This window comes from Podarcis tiliguerta (assembly GCF_965153285.1).
Source record: "Podarcis tiliguerta genome assembly, chromosome: 3".
NCBI classification, from domain to species: domain Eukaryota; kingdom Metazoa; phylum Chordata; class Lepidosauria; order Squamata; family Lacertidae; genus Podarcis; species Podarcis tiliguerta.
The window spans coordinates 97,963,005-97,982,121 of NC_139536.1; the positions used below are offsets into that span (position 1 = coordinate 97,963,005).

The window sequence follows — 19,117 nt, forward strand, 5'->3', positions numbered from 1 at the left end:
TTCTCATGTTAATTGATGTAATAAAAACATGTCTCCCAGAGTGGAAGGATACTGATGGAATGATAAAAGAAGAGGAAGAAAGGAAAGCAGTACAAGAAACATAAACAAAGGAAGAGAGTTTAAAAGCTCCCTGCTTACTTAATTTATTAAGTGCTGCTGCTAAGGACTGGGGAACATTTAGACAAGAATTACAGCTGTTTACAATAGAAAGCCAGGTTAAGGACATGTCAGATATACAGAAAATAGCAACATCCTTCAGCCCTGTGAGGACAGACACTTATCCATGCTTTCATTAACCTGAACACTAAGGAGGTGGGCAGGTGAAACCAAGTATGAAGCTCTATTCCTTAAATTTTAGATATTTCATCCCTGTTCAGATGGTCTTTGTACACAACATTTGTCTGTCTAGATGTGCAAATGTGATCATGTCTACTGATAACATCCTCCAAAACCCAGTCTCCATGCAATGCACGTCTTATCAGCACAGTAGGTTACAAGAATACACTCCAGCTTCTGGAAAATGGAAGGCACAGACTGCACAGGTGTGATTAGGGTTGGGGTGCCAAAGATGTGGGATGTTATTCCGGACCCTACTCCCACTCCCCACATATACAAACATTTGTACGTATACTGACTGGATGGCATCAATGTGAGACAACGAAGTAGAGGTTGAAGAAACTTAAATGTTCTTTCAAGAACTTACTGGAAAGCAGCTTGCCAAGATGTTTTAGGTTATTATTATTATTTTCCAAAACTAAGGTCTGCTTTGAGCTTGAATAAGTTGTAACTATGTGACTGGCTCTTCTAGATCGAAAGGAACCTGCAACTAATTAGAAACACCAATTTTTCTCTTGGGAACAGAGTATTTTAGAGCTAGTTATCTGACCAAACTCTTACTAGTTTCCTTAAAAAATGCCTTTATTGAACTGTGTTCCAAGAGATGCCTATGTAGTGGATGGCCACTACAACAAGTCCCATACGCAGACAGACTTTGTATTTGTGGTCAACCTCATGTGGAAGACATCATTCATTAACTGTTAGCTCCTCCTTTATATAGAGACCCAAGAGATTGTTTTCTGAAACCTTTGGTCACACAAGCAAGCAGGGACACCCCAGTAAAAATGGTTCAGTTTCTTTTGAGCGAAAATAATAGCTTCATAACACACCAAGTGGCCCTCTATGCACTGGCTGCAAAAATCAAAACAAAACATAGAAATCAAGCTGGATTTGAGTTTGTTGGTGTCTCTGGTAACTTCTCTCTTTTACCTGATGAAGTGTGAATGCACACGAAAGCTCATACCAATAACAAACAAACTTAAGGTGCTACTGGAAGGAATTTTTTAATTTTGTTTCAACTACAGCAGACCAACATGGCTACCTACCTGTAACTTCTCTATTTTACATCATGAATGTTGGCAAATTGGTTTTGCCTTGTTGGTCTCTCTGTGTGTTGGGTGCTGGTGGCAGAGGGAGCAATGACAGTTTCACCCTTGTGCCTCGCGGGGCTGGGGCCAATGCTCCTTCCTTTTCAACACAGCAATGTATCACTATATCACAATGTTGAAAAGCCTCGGCCCAGTATACCTGAAGGAGCGTCTCCACCCCCATCGTTCAGCCTGGACACTGAGGTCCAGCTCCGAGGGCCTTCTGGCGGTTCCCTCACTGCAAGAAGTGAGGCAACAGGGAACCAGGCAGAGGGCCTTCTTGGTAATGGCGCCTGCCCTGTGGAGCGCCCTCCCATCAGATGTCAAGGAGATAAACAACGATCCGACTTTTAGAAGACATCGGAAGGCAGCCCTGTTTAGGGAAGTTTTATTCTGTTTTTAATGTTCTGTTGAAAGCCGCCCAGCGTGGCTGGGGAAACCCAGCCAAATGGGTGGGGTAGAATAATAATAATAATAATAATAATAATAATAATAATAATAATTATTATTATTATATTGCCCAGCCCTAATTATGGCTTGCAGCCATTGATAACCTTATCCCCCATGAAAGTGGTTCAAGGTTTTGTGCACACTGAACATGACAACAAAGAAACAATAGTGTTGCTGTGCATATCAGCACATAATTCAAATGTTTAAAATTAAAAGGATATTTGAAAGCCGTGGGAATGGGGAAAGAGAGACGTTTTCTGGAAGATAGCTGCCTTGAGAATCAGCAGTAGTGGGAGTTGGGGAACAGATATGAAGGAGTGCCTTGTAGCATAACAAAGTGAGCAACCAAGCTAAAGTGGTACAATGAACTGACTACTTGAGGGCTCTTAACTGATTGTTATGTATCATTCCAACATCAGTTTTGCCTCAATTTCAACCATGTGGTACTCCCACTCCCCCTGACATAAGCAATTTGATTTTCTTGGACTTTTATCTGTCATGTTGCCAAGCCAGGCATGTTCAGTTCTTGTAATCCTTCTTTTCAAATCAGCTCCTCGTATCCTTTAATCAATCACTTTGCTGTTCTGCAAATTACCTCCAGTTACTTTGCAAACTTTTGTTTTTCCTATGCCATTATGCTACTGTTTATACAGAGCCCTCTTGAAGGTATAGGATATCATAGGAAGTTCATTAATATGTTTTACTGGCAAACAATTCCATTTTATAACTGAGCATTTTGCCTTCCCGTGGGGCTTTTCAAAAGCCAAACGTGAGTGTGCACATAGTTTAAACCCAAGTGGGAAATTTCAAAATGACCATATTGCATTTATTTATAACCCTGTTCTCTAGGTGGCTTACAACAAGTAGAGAATCTGACAAAAAAAACCACGTACATAAATAAAATGACAGAAGGAAAACAAAGCCCAGATAGGAATAGGGAATAGAAACTGATGAAATAAAAATAGAGGAAATTTTAAAAAGCTCTTCACTTGGCATCAAAATGACAATAAGACAGGCAAGTCTCTCTCAGGGAAGGCATTCTATAGCTGGGGTGCTGCCACTGAAAAGACCCGTTCTTTTGCAGTTTCCCACTGCACCTGGTAAGCATAGTCAGGGATTATGGGAACTGGAGTTCAGCAACATTTGAAGAACACCACATTGGCTACTCCTAGTATAGTAAAGGTAAAGGGACCCCTGACCATTAGGTCCAGTCGTGACTGACTCTGGGGTTGTGGCGCTCATCTCGCTTTATTGGCGTACAGCTTCCGGGTCATGTGGCCAGCATGACTAAGCCGCTTCTGGCGAACCATAGCAGCACATGGAAACGCCGTTTACCTTCCTGCCGGAGTAGTACCTATTTATCTACTTGCACTTTGACGTGCTTTCGAACTGCTAGGTTGGCAGGAGCAGGGACTGAGCAACGGGCGCTCACCCCGTCGCGGGGATTCGAACCGCCGGCCTTCTGATCGGCAAGTCCTAGGCTCTGTGGTTTAACCCACAGCGCTACCCGCGTCTCAGCTCCTAGTATAATACTCCTAGTATAATCTGATGCAAAGTTGTACCACGTATTACATTCTACACTGGGGTGATTGATATCCTTGAGATGGTGTGGATTACAACTACCATCATCCCTGATCACTAGCCATGCTGGCTGGGGCTGATGAGATTTGTACACCCAACACCCAGAGGACCACTGATTCCCCACCCTGTTCTACACAATTAACCCACAGTGCTTTGCAAATTGCAATATCCCTTGACACGACACCATAAATATTGCCACCCAGTCTTCTCACCACATCCATGAGCTTACCGGGGGGAGCTATCTCTCAGTCATAAACACTTGCCATTTAAAATGGTGAACAGTAGAAAAATACCAAACACAGTCCTTCTAGAAGTTCCAGTTAGCTACAGGCTTTCCATTGCTTGCCAAATAATAAAAGGAATGACATCCAGGCAACAGTCTGCTGTTCCTACCACATGGCGCTGCCTAGCTATCCTGGCAACAAAGCATTTAAGAAGCAGTTGCTTCCTCTGATTTTTTGTTGCCTGCAAAAATAAAATTGAACAATCAGGGGTGCTTAGGTAACTCCAGAAATGTTACTACGTGCAGTTGGTATTCAGTTCCAAAGCACTGGGATATAGTTATTTACAAAGCATTAGCTTAATAAATATTGAGTTCTTATTTATTCTTCTACAAGCAGATTGATGACCTTTGAAACGAAGCAGCAATCTCTCTTCCAAGCAACACCCAGCTGCTGTGCTATATAATAGATTAGGCCTCTCTTAAAACAGTCCAACACAACTCATGTAAACAGGATCCTCTGGACATCTTAAGGAAGCAGGAAGTCAGATGTTGCTGGACTCCAGTTTCCATCAGCATGGCCAATGCTCAGGGATGATGGCAGTGGCTTGGAGTCTCCCCTTGCCTCAAGGTACTGGCATCACACATGGAACCCACATGGGTCAGAACAAGCCAATATGGATCTGACTTGTGGCTGCTATGCAGACTCTGGCTGTGCCATTCATGGATGTTTCTACTTGCAGCAAACCCTTTGCATGCCAAGGCCTCGGTTGAGAATCCTCTATACCTCTGCCACATCCAACCCCAATATTTTGCAGAGGGTTCTGGAGCATGCAGAGCATTGGCCAGACTTGTACCCCATGTACGCTGAGAGTGTGACAGAACACACCCAAGACCTTTCTGTGGATTCACACAGGCTACAGGGGAAGATTGGCAATGGCTGACAAGCCGCTTCTCAGGAAAGCTTGCTGGCCGTAACTTATTTACTCATCTGAGGAATCCCTTGGGTCCACTGCAACACAGTCTGAAAGCCACTAGTGTACAACCATCGGGCGATTCCCGCCTTTCCACAACACACACACACTACTGCAAAAGGCCAAAGAAGATTACCAATCAGTATAGTAATTTGCTGTATGCAAAGAGCAAGCTGCTGCATGGCATGATTTAAAGCAGGTTTAAAATATGGCCGCACTAACAAGTGTGCCAATGCTACTTCACAGCAGATTGGTAAGTGGCCCAAACAGAAATCGTGGCTTCCTACTCAAGATCACAATAATAGTTTGCATGAATCAACATATAAGACAGCAGGGGTGGCTGTGTTCCTGCCTGAGGCAGGTAGAAACACTAACCACACTCCAGCATTTCCTACAGCTTTCATCTCAAATAGGAACTTGCCCTAAAACTCTACCTTCCACATCATGCAGGTTACAAGGGCTTTGTAAACTGACTTGCAAGCTGTTGTGAGGCCTGATCATGTGGGTTGTTTCTTGCTGAAATTGGATTCATTATACAGAAGAAGAAATGGCTTTATGTCTTTTTGGCGGAAATTCCATGCAAAAAAACAAAACTGTAATAACCTGTACTTACGTAAGTTTAAAAGGTGTGTCAAAGAAACCACAATAAATAACCCTGGCTATGCACTGAATAAAACTTATGGGTTGTATACAACTAAGTTTTACTCAGAGTAGACACAGAAGACTTAATGGCCCCAACTTAGCCATATCAATGAATTTCAATTGGTCTACTCTGATAGGGTTTTACAATGAATACACTTAAAAATTCAGTAGAACAAATGCTCAAGCATTTCTTATGGCATGGATGGAAAAGGTGAGTGCTATTCTGCAAGGTACTGCGCTGCCTCTGAAAAGTACAGTTGTACCTTGGAAGTCAAATGGAATCCGTTCTGGATGTTGATTCGACTTCCAAAACATTCGGAAACCAAAGCGTGGCTTCTGATTGGCTGCAGGAAGCTCCTGCAGCCAATCGGAAGTCACAGAAGCCCCATGTTATGTTTGGCTTCCAAAAATAGTTTGCAAGCTGGAACAGTCCCTTCCAGGTTTGCAGCATTCGAAAGCTAAAACGATCGAGAACTAAGCTGTTCGAAAACCAAGGTACAACTGTACTGCATTCAGAATTCTAAAGGAGCACAGAGTTGCTCCACAAGTATCAGTGCTAGTCTTTGAATTGTATTTTCTGCTCACAAGGAAATGTCATTCATATACCCACATAATTCTTTTTAGCACACATGTTCAAGGATGTTGAGCTTGACTTTATACAAACACACACAGAGAAAAAAATCTCTTCCTGAGTTCCTGAACCAAAAGATGCCATTATGAAATTTTAAAGGAAGGCTTTTCATGGAAGCATTCTGAAAAGGAACAGCTTCTATGTTTAGAAAATAAGCATCTGTGTGACTAGGAAGCCTATTACAAACCAGCAGGATACCGGGAGGTTGCGAGAGGAGGGAGTTAGAGCAGTCACCCTTGAAAGCTGATCTATCTGTGGCACATGAAAGCAACCAGCTACCCACATTTTAACAGTAATTTAACTGCAAAAACACTTCTTTCTGCAGAAATAGATATACACACACATACACAAAATTAAAAGCTCCACAAAAAAGTAAAAAAGGCAATTCATGAAACCAGACGCAAGGGCAAAACAAATAAAGATGCCATCATAAACTGAAAAAGCACTTCAGGAAGAAGAGGTGGAGAATGAAAAGCAATGCTGAAAAACTGTCAGGGCAGGATGAAAGGAAGAGTGGGGAAAGCAATGGGGGGGGGGAATGAAAGCCACCTCTTAACACTTAAATGTATGAAATCACCACAGCAGGAAGCAGGAGGGTATCGGCAGCCTTGAAAAAACCAACACCGTTTGCACAATGACTCTCAGCCTCAGTTTACTCAACCCTATGCAAACCACAGAGCCTAGGACTTGCCGATCAGAAGGTCGGCGGTTCGAATCCCCGTGAGGGGGTAAGCTCCCATTGCTCAGTCCCTGCTCCTGCCAACCTAGCAGTTTGAAAGCATGTCAAATTAAAGTAGATAAATAGGTACCACTCCGGCGGAAAGGTAAATGGTGTTTCCGTGCGCTGCTCTGGTTCACCAGAAGTGGCTTAGTCATGCTGGACACATGACCCGGAAGCTGTCTGAGGACAAATGCTGGCTCCCTCAGCCAGTAAAGCGAGATGAGTGCCGCAACCCCAGAGTGGTCCGTGCTGGACTTAACGGTCAGGGGTTCCTTTACCTTTACCTATGCAAAAAAACATTTTTTTCCTATAGGAATTCTTGCTGTTATTGATCATGAGAAACCATCAATGGCCACATCTTTCTGACTGAATTTGATTAAATTCAGTAAGGACCTCTTCCAATATCACATCCACGGAATGCGAGTCTCAAAAAAAGAACAAGGTGCAACAAGAGTCATAGACAGGTTTCATTGTTATTCCAGGAGAAAGGGAGAGCGGCAGGCAGGCGCAGACCACCTCAGACCTGCACCATATTGACCCGCACGGTGTAGGGTTGTTCTACTGTGGGAATGATCATGATGGCTTTTAAATATGTTACTATTGTGTTTTTTAAAAAGTTTAATTTAATGTGTTACTTTTAAGTTCCCCCCGGAAGGATTTATATTCTGAAAGATAGAATATAAATAATGACAATTAACCACTCATTAAAATAAATATCCAATGGTGTTGTGATATGGGAAATATATAGCTCAGTGGTACAGGGTGGGTGGATATTGATCTGACTTGTTTTATCCTTGTTTTTATTAAGTATTGTGCCTTTTTATTTTGTATTTTTATGCTGTGAACCGTCCTGAGACCTTTGGATGAAGGGTGGTGTCAGAGAACTGCCATCGGCAGCACCGGAGGTGCCAAGGCTCTCTGAGGTAAAGGGAGACGTAACACCTGAAGAAGGAACCAGTAGGGGGCGAACAGGAATGTCAAGGGAAGGAGAGTCGGAGGAATGGCTCAGAGATGCTTCCAGTGAAAATAGTGGGGATGTCTCAGAACCTCCTATAGGGACACCCGTTCCTCGCCGGAAACTGTCACGCAGAGAGGCCAGAAGACGTGTTTCCGTTAAGGAGCTTTTATGTTGGAAACGTTTCCGAAAGCAACCACTTTCGGATTCTGCTAGCGACTGACGCAGCCATGCTGGAGGGGCTCCGTCACAGGCAGAGGTTTGAGAAGCTGTTCAAACTCTGAGGGATTGCAATTTACACACAAGCAGCTCTTCATCCCATCACAGCAATCCGAAAGTCACCGACAGCTAGCTTGTGCCAGGGAGAGGCATCATGAGCGAACCAGCAGGAACCGGAGGGGCAGCTGGAGGAGGTCCAAGCCTGGAGGAAAGGTATAGGACGTTGGAAATCCAGCTTGCCTTGCAGACGGCGAGGCTGGAAGAAAGGAGGGCTCAGGATGCAGAGAGGGGGAGGGAGAAAGCCACTCCACTCAACAGAAAGATGCCAGGATTGGTGCAGAAATTTGGGGGGGACCCCAGGAACTACCATGCCTTTAGGACAGAGATGCAATATGCTCTCAATCTGCAATTCGATGACTTCCCTGATGAGGAATCGCGAGTGGCTTTTGTAATTAGCCATCTCGAATCAGGGGCGAAGGACTGGGTTAGACCCTTGATGGCAGCAAATAATGAGATCCTAAAGGACGCGATGAAGTTTTTTCGTGCCATGGACCTGATGTTTTCCAGTGACATTGAGCAGGGAGGGGTGCGAAGGCAGTTAATGGCTTGCAAACAGGGAAACAGGACTGTCCGTGAGTACTGGACTGAGTTCACTATGTTGATTCATCAATTGGGGTGGGACTTGTCTTCTGAGCCCATTCAAATGCTTTTCGAAGAAGGTCTGTCTTCGTCCTTGAAAGATGAACTTTCCCGGAACCCCAGAGCAGAGTCTATGGACCAGCTGACTAAAGCCGCGCTAGCCATAGGAGCGCGCCAGGAAGCGAGGGCTTTGGAGAAGCGGGAGGGGAAAGGAGAACGTTGGAGGGAGCTCCGCATTCCAGACATTCCAGAGCAGCCTTTCCCGCCGGCAGAGCCGATGGAAGTGGGAACAGCGCGTGCGCGCACAGTTTCAAACATCGGTGAAGGGCGGAAGAAAGAGGGAAAGGGCGGGAAGAAATGCTATCTCTGCCAACAGCCAGGACACTTTGCCAGAGTCTGTCCACGGAGAAAGGAATGGCAAGGCATGGCAGGAGCTGTTGGGGGAGAGGAGGAGGAAAGCACAGAGCAAGTAAAAGCCAACGCCTGGCTGCCGTCGGGGCACAGCAGCCAGGCTCAAAAGCAGTGAGAGTGCCCGCACCAGAACCTCCCAGACCTGCTCTAGTGATAGAGGTGTTGCTAGAGCTGCCAAACGGACACCCCCTACAGATCAAGGCCCTGCTGGATTCAGGCAGCTCCTGTAATTTCATGAGTAAGGAGTTCGCAGCTGAGCACCAGATACAAACCCTCCCCTTAAGTAAACCCCTGCAGGTAACCACGATTGATGGCAGAGAGTTGTTGGGAGGAGAAGTGAACCAACAGACAGTCCCCATGATAATGAGGGTGGCAAGGCACACTGAGAGGATAGCGTTTAATGTGGCCACCTTGGGAGGAGCTCCCATAATTTTGGGGATGAGCTGGCAGGCACTACACGATCCTCTAGTGGGCTGGCACCAGAGGGTGGTCTCCTTTGGGTCAGCGCATTGCCTAGAACACTGCAAGCAGGGAAAGGATCCAGGGGGAGCCAAGCTCACCTTAGCTGGGATGGAGGTAATGAAGCAAGGGGAGGTGCCTCCGCAATATGCAGATCTGAGCAACGTATTTAGCGAAAGAGAAGCGGACAAACTGCCGCCGCATAGACCCTTTGACTGTCAAATCAACCTACTCCCTGGGGCTCAACTCCCAGTGGGCAAGCTGTACGCCATGTCAGACAGGGAGATGCAGGAGCTGAGGGAGTTCATTGACAAAAACCTGAAGAGGGGTTTCATCAGAGAGTCCCGAGCGGTGGGGGGCAGCCCAGTGTTTTTTGTGGACAAAAAAAACACAGATAAGCCGAGACTTGTAGTGGATTTCAGGGCCCTAAACGCCGTGTCGGAACCCCTGGCCTTTCCTATGCCCCGAATTGATGACATTCTGACCAGGGTGAGGAAGGGGAAGATTTTTACAAAACTGGACCTGCGGGGGGCGTATAATCTGATACGAATAAGGAAGGGGGATGAATGGAAGACCACCATGTTCACCCCTTTGGGAGCATTTGAATACCTCGTAATGCCCTTCGGTCTCCAAGCCGGCTCCGCATGTTTTCAAAGTTTTATCAACCACGTCCTGGGGCCGTTGCTCTACAAGAATTGTGTGGCCTTTTTGGATGACGTGTTGGTGTATTCGGAAAATGAAGAGCAGCATGTGAGGGACGTGAGAGAAGTGTTGGGCCGGCTGCAAGCCAATCAGCTGTGGGTGAAACTGGAGAAGTGCCAGTTTCATGCCAAGGAGGTGGAATTCCTGGGGTACCGCCTGTCAGACCAAGGATTGGCCATGGATCCAGGCAAGGTCCAGGCGGTGCTGGAATGGAAGACACCGAAAACCAAGAAGGATGTGCAAAGATTCCTGGGGTTTGGGAACTTTTATCGGAAGTTCATCAAGAATTTTGCACACTTGACGGCGCCCATCACCGACTGCCTCAGTAGCAAGAAGAAATTTGTTTGGACGGCGGAGGCGGAGAGAGCTTTTGAAGAACTGAAAAGGGCTTTCGCTTCGGAAGAACAACTTCTGCATGTGGACCTACAGAAGCCCATGAGGGTGGAGACAGACGCGTCAGACAGAGCGGTGGGGGCTGTGCTTCTTCAGCCGGGAAGAAATACGTCGGAGTGGAGACCGTGTGCCTTTTTCTCGAGGAAGCTGAATAAGTCCGAGCGGAACTACACGGTGTATGACAGGGAACTACTTGCCATTCACGAAGCGTTCCGGAGGTGGAGACATTTATTGATTGGGGCACAACACAAGGTGCAAGTGTGCACCGACCACAAGAATTTGGAGTATTGGAGAACAGCTCGAGTACTCAACCAACGACAAGTGAGATGGGCACAGGAATTTTCCAAATTCCACTTCGAGATTTGTTATGTACCAGGCCCAGAGAACGTCAGGGCGGACGCTCTCTCACGCAAACCAGAGTACTTGGAAGGGGAGGGGGCAAGCGAAGAAAGACATGTCATTCCTGAGGACCGCTGGGTGTGTGGGGCGGCGCTGGTGGGGAGACGAGAGCTGGTAGAAGAAACGGAAACTGACGAATATGCCCAAAATAAGCTCAGAGGCCTCAGGGGAGAGGGTGAGAGCCCGGAGGGTTTTGAAGAAAGAAATGGGGCATTGTATTACAAAGGGGCACTGTATATACCAGAAGGTGAATTGAGAGGGAGGGTACTCAAGCAGTTGCATGATAGTCCCACGGCGGGACATTTTGGACAACACAAGACCATGTGGATGGTCACCAGGGAGTTTTGGTGGCCCAAGGTGAGGGAAGATGTAAAGGAGTATGTAAGAGGGTGTGACCAATGCCAGAGGGCCAAGGGGGAAAGAAGGGCGCCGGCAGGGTTATTGGAACCACTACCCACGCCAGAACGGCCTTGGGAGGCGGTATCAATAGATTTTATGACGGATCTGCCCAAATCCAAAGGGAAGACGGCCATCATGGTAGTAGTGGACCTGTTAACTAAGATGTGCCACTTTGTAGCATGTTCACATGCAGTCACAGCGGAAGAAACAGCGAAGTTGTTTGTAGAACACATCTTCCGGCTGCATGGCGCCCCCTTGAGGGTTGTCTCGGACCGCGGGAAACAATTTACTTCCAGGTTCTGGAGGAAGCTCATGAGCTTGCTGCACGTGGAGGTCAATTTTTCGACGGCCCGGCATCCTGAAACCAACGGGCAGGCGGAAAGAGCAAATGGCATCCTCCAACAATATCTGAGGTGTTATGTCAATGACAGAGGGAATGATTGGGTCGAAAAGCTGGCGCTGGCAGAATTTGCCTACAACAATGCGGAGCATGTGTCCACAGGGATGAGCCCCTTTTTGGCCAATTACGGGTGTCACCCCAGGGCATTCCCGGGGGAGGGAGGCGAGAGATGGAGCGTCCCAGCGGCCGAACATTTTGTAGAAGAGATGGAAGCGATCCATCGTCAGCTTCAGCTCAACTTAGAAAGGGCCAAGGCTCAATATAAGAAGCAGGCAGACAAGAACAGGAGGGAAGGTGAAACCATAAGGGTGGGGGATCAGGTGTGGTTGTCCACCCAAGGGTTGCCGTTCAAAGGGGGTTGTAAGAAATTAAGACCCAAGAGATTGGGACCCTTTGAGGTCATTCAGCAGGTCAACCCAGTGGCTTTCAAACTCCGGTTACCCAACCACATGAAATTGCATCCAGTGTTCCACAGGTCATTACTGTCACCGTACAAGGGGGGAGGTGAAGGGGAGCACACCAGGGGACCAGTCTTGGAAGAGAGGGAGAGCAGTAACCATGTAGCGGAAATCCTCGATTCCAGGTGGAAGGGCAATCAGGTGGAGTATTTAGTGGCGTGGGAAGGGGAACCGGAGTCAGAAAACACTTGGGTGACAGCAGAGGAGGTCAATGACGAGGTTTTAACAGAAACGTTCCACCAAAGATTCCCGAGGAAACCACAGCCGGCAGCAAGGTTTAGGAGGGAGTATTTCGGCACCACAGACGAGGAAGAGGAACTGGAAGGATTCGCGGAGTCGGAGTTGGAAGAAGGAACGGACTCAGACGACGAGGAGTACCGAGAGACTAGGAACCGCAACAAGTGGAGAAAGGTGTTCGAAACCTCAGACGATGAGGAAGGTTCCTTCCGGGGTTTTACCCCCTCCCAAACTGTAGGGGAGGAGACGGGAGAGGGTGAAGGGGGCCCTGGAGGGGAGGTGGATGTCAGGGAACTGCCATCGGCAGCACCGGAGGTGCCAAGGCTCTCTGAGGTAAAGGGAGACGTAACACCTGAAGAAGGAACCAGTAGGGGGCGAACAGGAATGTCAAGGGAAGGAGAGTCGGAGGAATGGCTCAGAGATGCTTCCAGTGAAAATAGTGGGGATGTCTCAGAACCTCCTATAGGGACACCCGTTCCTCGCCGGAAACTGTCACGCAGAGAGGCCAGAAGACGTGTTTCCGTTAAGGAGCTTTTATGTTGGAAACGTTTCCGAAAGCAACCACTTTCGGATTCTGCTAGCGACTGACGCAGCCATGCTGGAGGGGCTCCGTCACAGGCAGAGGTTTGAGAAGCTGTTCAAACTCTGAGGGATTGCAATTTACACACAAGCAGCTCTTCATCCCATCACAGGTGGCATACAACATTATTTAACAACAACATCGTTCATTTTGCATGAAAAAGGTCTCAGCGTTCATCCCATGGCATCTTTAAGCTGGATGGATAAAGATCTGGAAACTTGTAGAACTGCCGCCATTCACATGTCACATATTCTGATCGGTACCCACGACACATTCTCAAAATACCAAACTAAATTCAGAGAAACCTCAAACTGTAATAGCTGTTTATAATTGCGTATTGAAATGTTGTAAAGTGGATGTTCAGGAACTCAGAGATGAATGGAGCAGAGGGTTCCATTCAGCTCAATCAATGGAAAGTTTCCTTTCTAAGGGTTTCCTGAGATTTTAAACTGAAATTGATCCAATGATGCTATGAATATATCAGATTCCATGGTGTCTCTAGAGGAAGAGTTGGATAAGTTCAGATAGATGTTGGAAGTGTAACACTGAAAGTGCCTCTTCAAGGCATATGATGCAGGCATGTTCTGCGGTTTCTTTTTTATCTTGGAGAAATCATTGATATTTGCAGATGTTCAAACACCCTGAAATCCTGTGGTGTCAGGACTAACAGATCAACAACAAAGGTGGGTTTTCTGCGAGTCGTTATGGTGGCTAAGAGACATATACGGCAAGGTTGGGGGGGTCAAACAGCCATCATGTATCAGCCAGTGGTTTGAAGATCTCACTGCCTTTTTAAAGACTGAATTGCATGGATTACAATTGACAATTATCTTTACATGTCTATTTGGACTCCATATATGTTTAAGGATTGGTTTATGCACTGCTAAGGTTTATACATGTTGGATTATACATGCTGGATTATACATGTACAAATACTGTACAGCAGCAGAAATCTAGAAGAAAAACATCTGTGTAGACACCCAATGATTGCTAAGGGGTCTTTTGGGATTTGTTTGTCTTGGTCAACTCTGTTTTAGCAACAGAACCAGCACAGATACTAAAACTCCTGCTTGTGAATCTGCAGGCAGAAGAGAAGAGGGATTCAAAAGTGAGCCAAACAACTGGCCGAGTCATCTTGAGGCTGCTCAACAGGTGCTCTAATAAACATCTAATTGTTGACATATTGCAGTTAAGGCCTTGCATTTATTTCTTATTGTTAGTTGTGAAAAACCTATTTTCCTCCTGGCCGCCTCCAGCCGGGTCTGAAATGTTAAATGAAAGGTTTAGGAGGTTTTATAAGACATCACCTGGCCCACCAACACAAATATTCCGGGGGCCATAACGTTTTGAATGGTTCACCTGGACTGTGCCATAGCCAGCCTGCTGGTAAGTGGCCTTTGTAAACATCATGCTGGCTACACTCAAAAAGCTTTAACATGGAAAGGGAAGGCAGATGAAAACTGGAGGGTGAGATGGGTAATATCAAGAGAGGATGCTTGTGTCAGGAAGCAACAGGGGTTGTCCGTATGGTTGTTCAAAAACCACATGGAAAATTCTTTTTTACCTCCTTGCCCTCCCTCTCTTCATAAATTACTTTTTAAAAATCTCTAAGCAATGCACGTAAAACTATATTGAATAATTATCACACACAGAGAGAGTTTTATTGAACTTAGCTGGCATGAAGTTGGCACTCAGCCCTCCATATTCAGCTGAGATTTTTTGTCTCTGTGCATTGTGGACGAACATGCATCAAGGTGACCCAAAGCCTCTTTATGATAGACCCTTGAGGGTTGGATTAAGTCAGCCTGTCGCTGGCCACCACTGGAGAGATGCAAACAACGTTCTGCATCGTTGAACTCCTTCTGTGTGGGCAGGAGGAAGGCCTGCTGCTTGCATCCCTGGCAGCAGAAAATCCAAAAATGGGATGTGCTACAAGGGCAGGGAGGCCCAAGCCAGCCAGCAAACCACTAGATCCCTCCACTGTTGCATGGTGACATCAGGTCTGATCTTCCTGTCCTCTACACCTTCCACTACCTCAGCCAACTTGGCTCTAGATGTAGTGGTTGCTCTACTAAGCTGGCTGTTTAGTCTATAGTCCATCTGGGGACTGAGTCTCCTGCCTGGATAATTATATTCTATATTCCATGCTATGTCTGCTTCCCCCTCCTTGCTTCAGAGTGTTTCTCACAATATTTACCCCTTCCTGTATATTCTCAGCTAGTAGAATATATATAACCTGAGATTACAAGTCTCATTGTGAGTGATGACTAAATTGCAAGATGTGATCCAATAGGAGGTTTGATGTCTTAGAACCATCTAACACTTTGACAAAAGCACAGAGAGGAGGCTACTTACAAATAAATGATTTAAAATTAAAAGATCATTAGCACTTATCTTAGAACGATGAACTCTCAGCACCATTCAACTATTTTGACTCCCCAATCAACAAGAATGCAGAAAGATATGAAACAATATGATTCCCTAATTCTAGGTGTATATCAAAAGAATCCCCATATTTTTATCCTGTAAAAATTATGAAGGTCATTGCTACCAGCTACATCCTTGACTGCCAAGGGATCCCAGAGCAATGACAGCCAGGAATATATGTTCTGACTACTTCAAATTCCTACTAAAAGTTCTTCATTTCTTTCCCAACTATTGTACAATCAATCAACCAGCTTCTTTCCTGCCAGAGGGCTTTCCACAATCCTCAATAAGATTGTGGATATGGTATGCATGCATGCTTTCCAGCACTATTATTCAATCAGTCTAGTAATAGTGGTATCACACTATGAAAAGATTTCAGGAGGATATTACATTTGCAGCTAATTCTGAAACTCATAAACTGCATCTAACTGGATGACGCATAAATTGCCTTCTATGTAAATGAAACAAGAATCACAGAGAATTGTAACTACAAAGAAAAGCTCAACAGTAACTTATATTTAGGGCAATAGCTCTTGAACCTATTAGCATTTAATTCATATTCAGAATGAATTAAATTTTGAAAAGCATTTTTGGAGGGAGTGAGATGCTATAACGCAGCAAGGTTCACTGAGAGTAAATGGAACACTGTACACAGGTATATATATTTATTCCTTCCTATAAAATGCCAAACACTCTTAAGAATATCACTTCACCAGTTTATCCAGGAGTTGAACTGAGAGCAAGAGCAAACGTGGAGCTGAACTGATAGCAGCTCAGATGTGGAGACTGCTTGATCACTGAGTCAATTCTCCTGCCTTGGGTCGATAATGTGTGAAGTTCGTTTGCTACAAATCTTAATCAGCTAAAGCAACTGGCAAATTTACGTGCTGCAGTTGCAATTCTTTCAGCCCAAGGACAACATTTTACTATAGCTGTCCACAAAACCAGGCAGTATTTATAACCGTTATCTGAATCCTTATCTCCGTTAAGGTCAACTGCCTAGCAGAGTAACAGTCTAGAGCAGGTAGCCCCAATAAATATTTACTGGCATCTGCACAGCCAGCACAGGAATAGTGAATACTCCTCTCAGTATACTGACTTTACAAGGCAGCCACATTATTAGTATTCCATGTCTAGAGCTCTTCTGATGATTCTTGCTTCTTGCCATTCCTGAATGCACATCATTTCTTTTTAAAGCTGCATTTATTTATTTTTAAGGCACATTATCACACAATACTAATCCTTCAAGAGCCATCTTGGACCAAGCTATTTTTAGTGAGATGCATGCAGCAAATGCAAACTTTTCAATTCTAATCAGACATGGGGATTGGGTGACGGAATTAAAGGAAGTTTCTGCATAGCCTGGATTTTCTCTTGGCTAACCAGCTCCCCCCACCCCACCTCGGTTTTGCTTTTCTGGTTAAGGGAAAAGTTGGGCTTAAAATGGCCCAGAATAGCATTCTGCTGGAATGAGCTATTAATGGAAGTGAGAAAGAGAAAACAAATGTCTAAGAGGAAGGTCTCAGCCACCCTCTCCCTCCTGCTTACCTGGGCTCTGACCACAGCATCTTTTTTAATCCACTTGATCACCGTTTCATAAACCAGTTCTTCCGTTTTTGTGTTCAGGCTGTCATTGGACATATAGGAAATGAAGTCTTCTTTCGAGATATTAAGAATCTCCTCTTGATTTGCCACCTCCGGAAAAATCTGCAGGGCATAGGCCTTTGCCATGTTGTATAGCTCGCTGCACTGCATCGCTTCAGCCATGGCTAATATTCCTAAGCAGTTGCTAGCAGTCAACTGTTTTTCTACAATGAATATAGGAAACAGAAAGGGATGGGAGAATAAGTCAAAAATCCAGGGCACCTATTTCCTGGTTTTGCAAGCTGTAAAAAGGTAAAGGTACCCCTGCCCGTACGGGCCAGCCTTGCCAGACTCTAGGGTTGTGCGCTCATCTCACTCTAGAGGCCGGGAGCCAGCGCTGTCCGCAGACACTTCCGGGTCACGTGGCCAGCGTGACGAAGCTGCTCTGGCGAGCCAGCGCAGCACACGGAACGCCGTTTACCTTCCCGCTGGTAAGCGGTCCCTATTTATCTACTTGCACCCGGAGGTGCTTTCGAACTGCTAGGTTGGCAGGCACTGGGACCGAAAGACGGGAGCGCACCCTGCCGCGGGGATTCGAACCACCGATCATGCGATCGGCAAGTCCTAGGCACTGAGGTTTTACCCACAGCGCCACCCGCGTCCCGCAAGCTGTAAACTGCCACCTAAATTTGATAGGTACGGTAGGAAGGATCCTGCCTTGAGCACAAAGGAGTGAATTAGATGACCTCTGACCTCTCCAAATATGCGTAATAGGGAAACAGTAACAGCATAAATACAGAAATAAACACAATCCTCCTTAGACACCGAGAGCTCAATGCAGCTTTCTTTTTCTTTCAGATTTGGTTCCCATAGAAATCAATGGGACAAGTTAGTCGCAATTTCAGTGCTACTGAATAAGATATCCAGTGATTAGGGAACGAACTATAAGGAAACTATATAACTGCTTTGGGACTGTAAATGTGTGTAATTGTAGCAGACCCGGGGCTAACAACAATTTCCCCCCAAACCTCTGAGCTTATCAAATTAAACTAATTAATTAAACTGAAGCCAAATTAAGAGCCTCGTTTTTTCTCTCCCAGCCATCTAGACATGTGGGTGTGCATGCCTCAATATTCCTTACATAAAACCAAATTTCCATTTGCCAGCAGCATGTGTGTGTAGTGCAGAGGTTCACATCTAAAACCCATATTAATGTGATATAAAATAAAACAGGGTTAACTGTGAGGAAACTGGGTTGCCTGAAATTCAAAAAGCAAAAGAAGGGACGGTGTTTTGAACACATTTTGTACTTTCTAAATATTAGCAAGGGGAGGTTAAAAGGAGTATTAAACCATCACAAAGGATGTCAAGGCACAGTATAGCCTGACAACCTCTATGAGGCTCAAGCCTATTATTCTAGAGAACTCCGTATCCAAAGACTACAAAAGGAAGCTCAGACATCTCCCCTCACAATATTACAGACTCAGTTGTAATGGGGATGGGGGAGAATCCTTCTGAATCAGGAAAATGGGTGTCTACCCAACACACCTGGGACACAAACTGATAGAGCTCTTATAAAACTGGAACAGTGAGAGCTGTTGTGAACTGCTACTGAGGGAACTCCATTTTTCCTAAGAGGCATATTTCTCCATTTTTAGGTCCCTGAGGCCATGGGCAATCCATTTCTGACTGGTAACATGGGATCAACATTTAATGGTGGATACTTTCTTTGCGAAAGTCTGACCAGTTTCTTCCAGTCCTTTCTTAGGTGACAGATGCAGCAATCCACATTTCACCAAGACTGCCTGCCTCCTCAAACAGAGTTTGGCCCCTTTTAAAATGGCAACTGTTCATAGAAGGACGTCCAAAGACATCATAGCCAATGTAGGCCCAGTTTGCCACAATGACATAACCTGCATAAAATATTATCCATATGCATAGTTTTAAAGAAAATAACCAACAAGGGGCATAGGTTAAGGGTGAGGAAGTGGGGAGTCCGGGATCATCTAAGTCAGTGTTTCTCAACCTTGGGTCCCCAGATATTGTTGGAGTACAACTCCCATCATCCCATGAGCTCTGGCATTGCTAGCTAGGGATGATGGGAGTTGTAGGCCAAAAATATCTGGGGACCCAATTTTGAGAAAGGCTGCTCTAAGTGAACCATCCTGAGACCTGTGGGTATATAGGGTGGTATACAAATTTGATAATAGTA

General features: G+C 45.5%; 1 protein-coding gene across 2 annotated transcripts in view; it reads right to left on the minus strand.

The window, feature by feature from the left end:
• Positions 1-19,117, minus strand: part of KLHL29 (kelch like family member 29) — a 414,714-nt gene that overhangs the window by 61,303 nt on the left and 334,294 nt on the right. For both annotated transcript variants that reach the window (XM_083431604.1, XM_083431605.1), the window contains exon 8: positions 16,870-17,129. In XM_083431604.1, the coding sequence (XP_083287730.1) occupies positions 16,870-17,129 (260 nt within the window). The remainder of the gene's footprint in view (positions 1-16,869; positions 17,130-19,117) is intronic.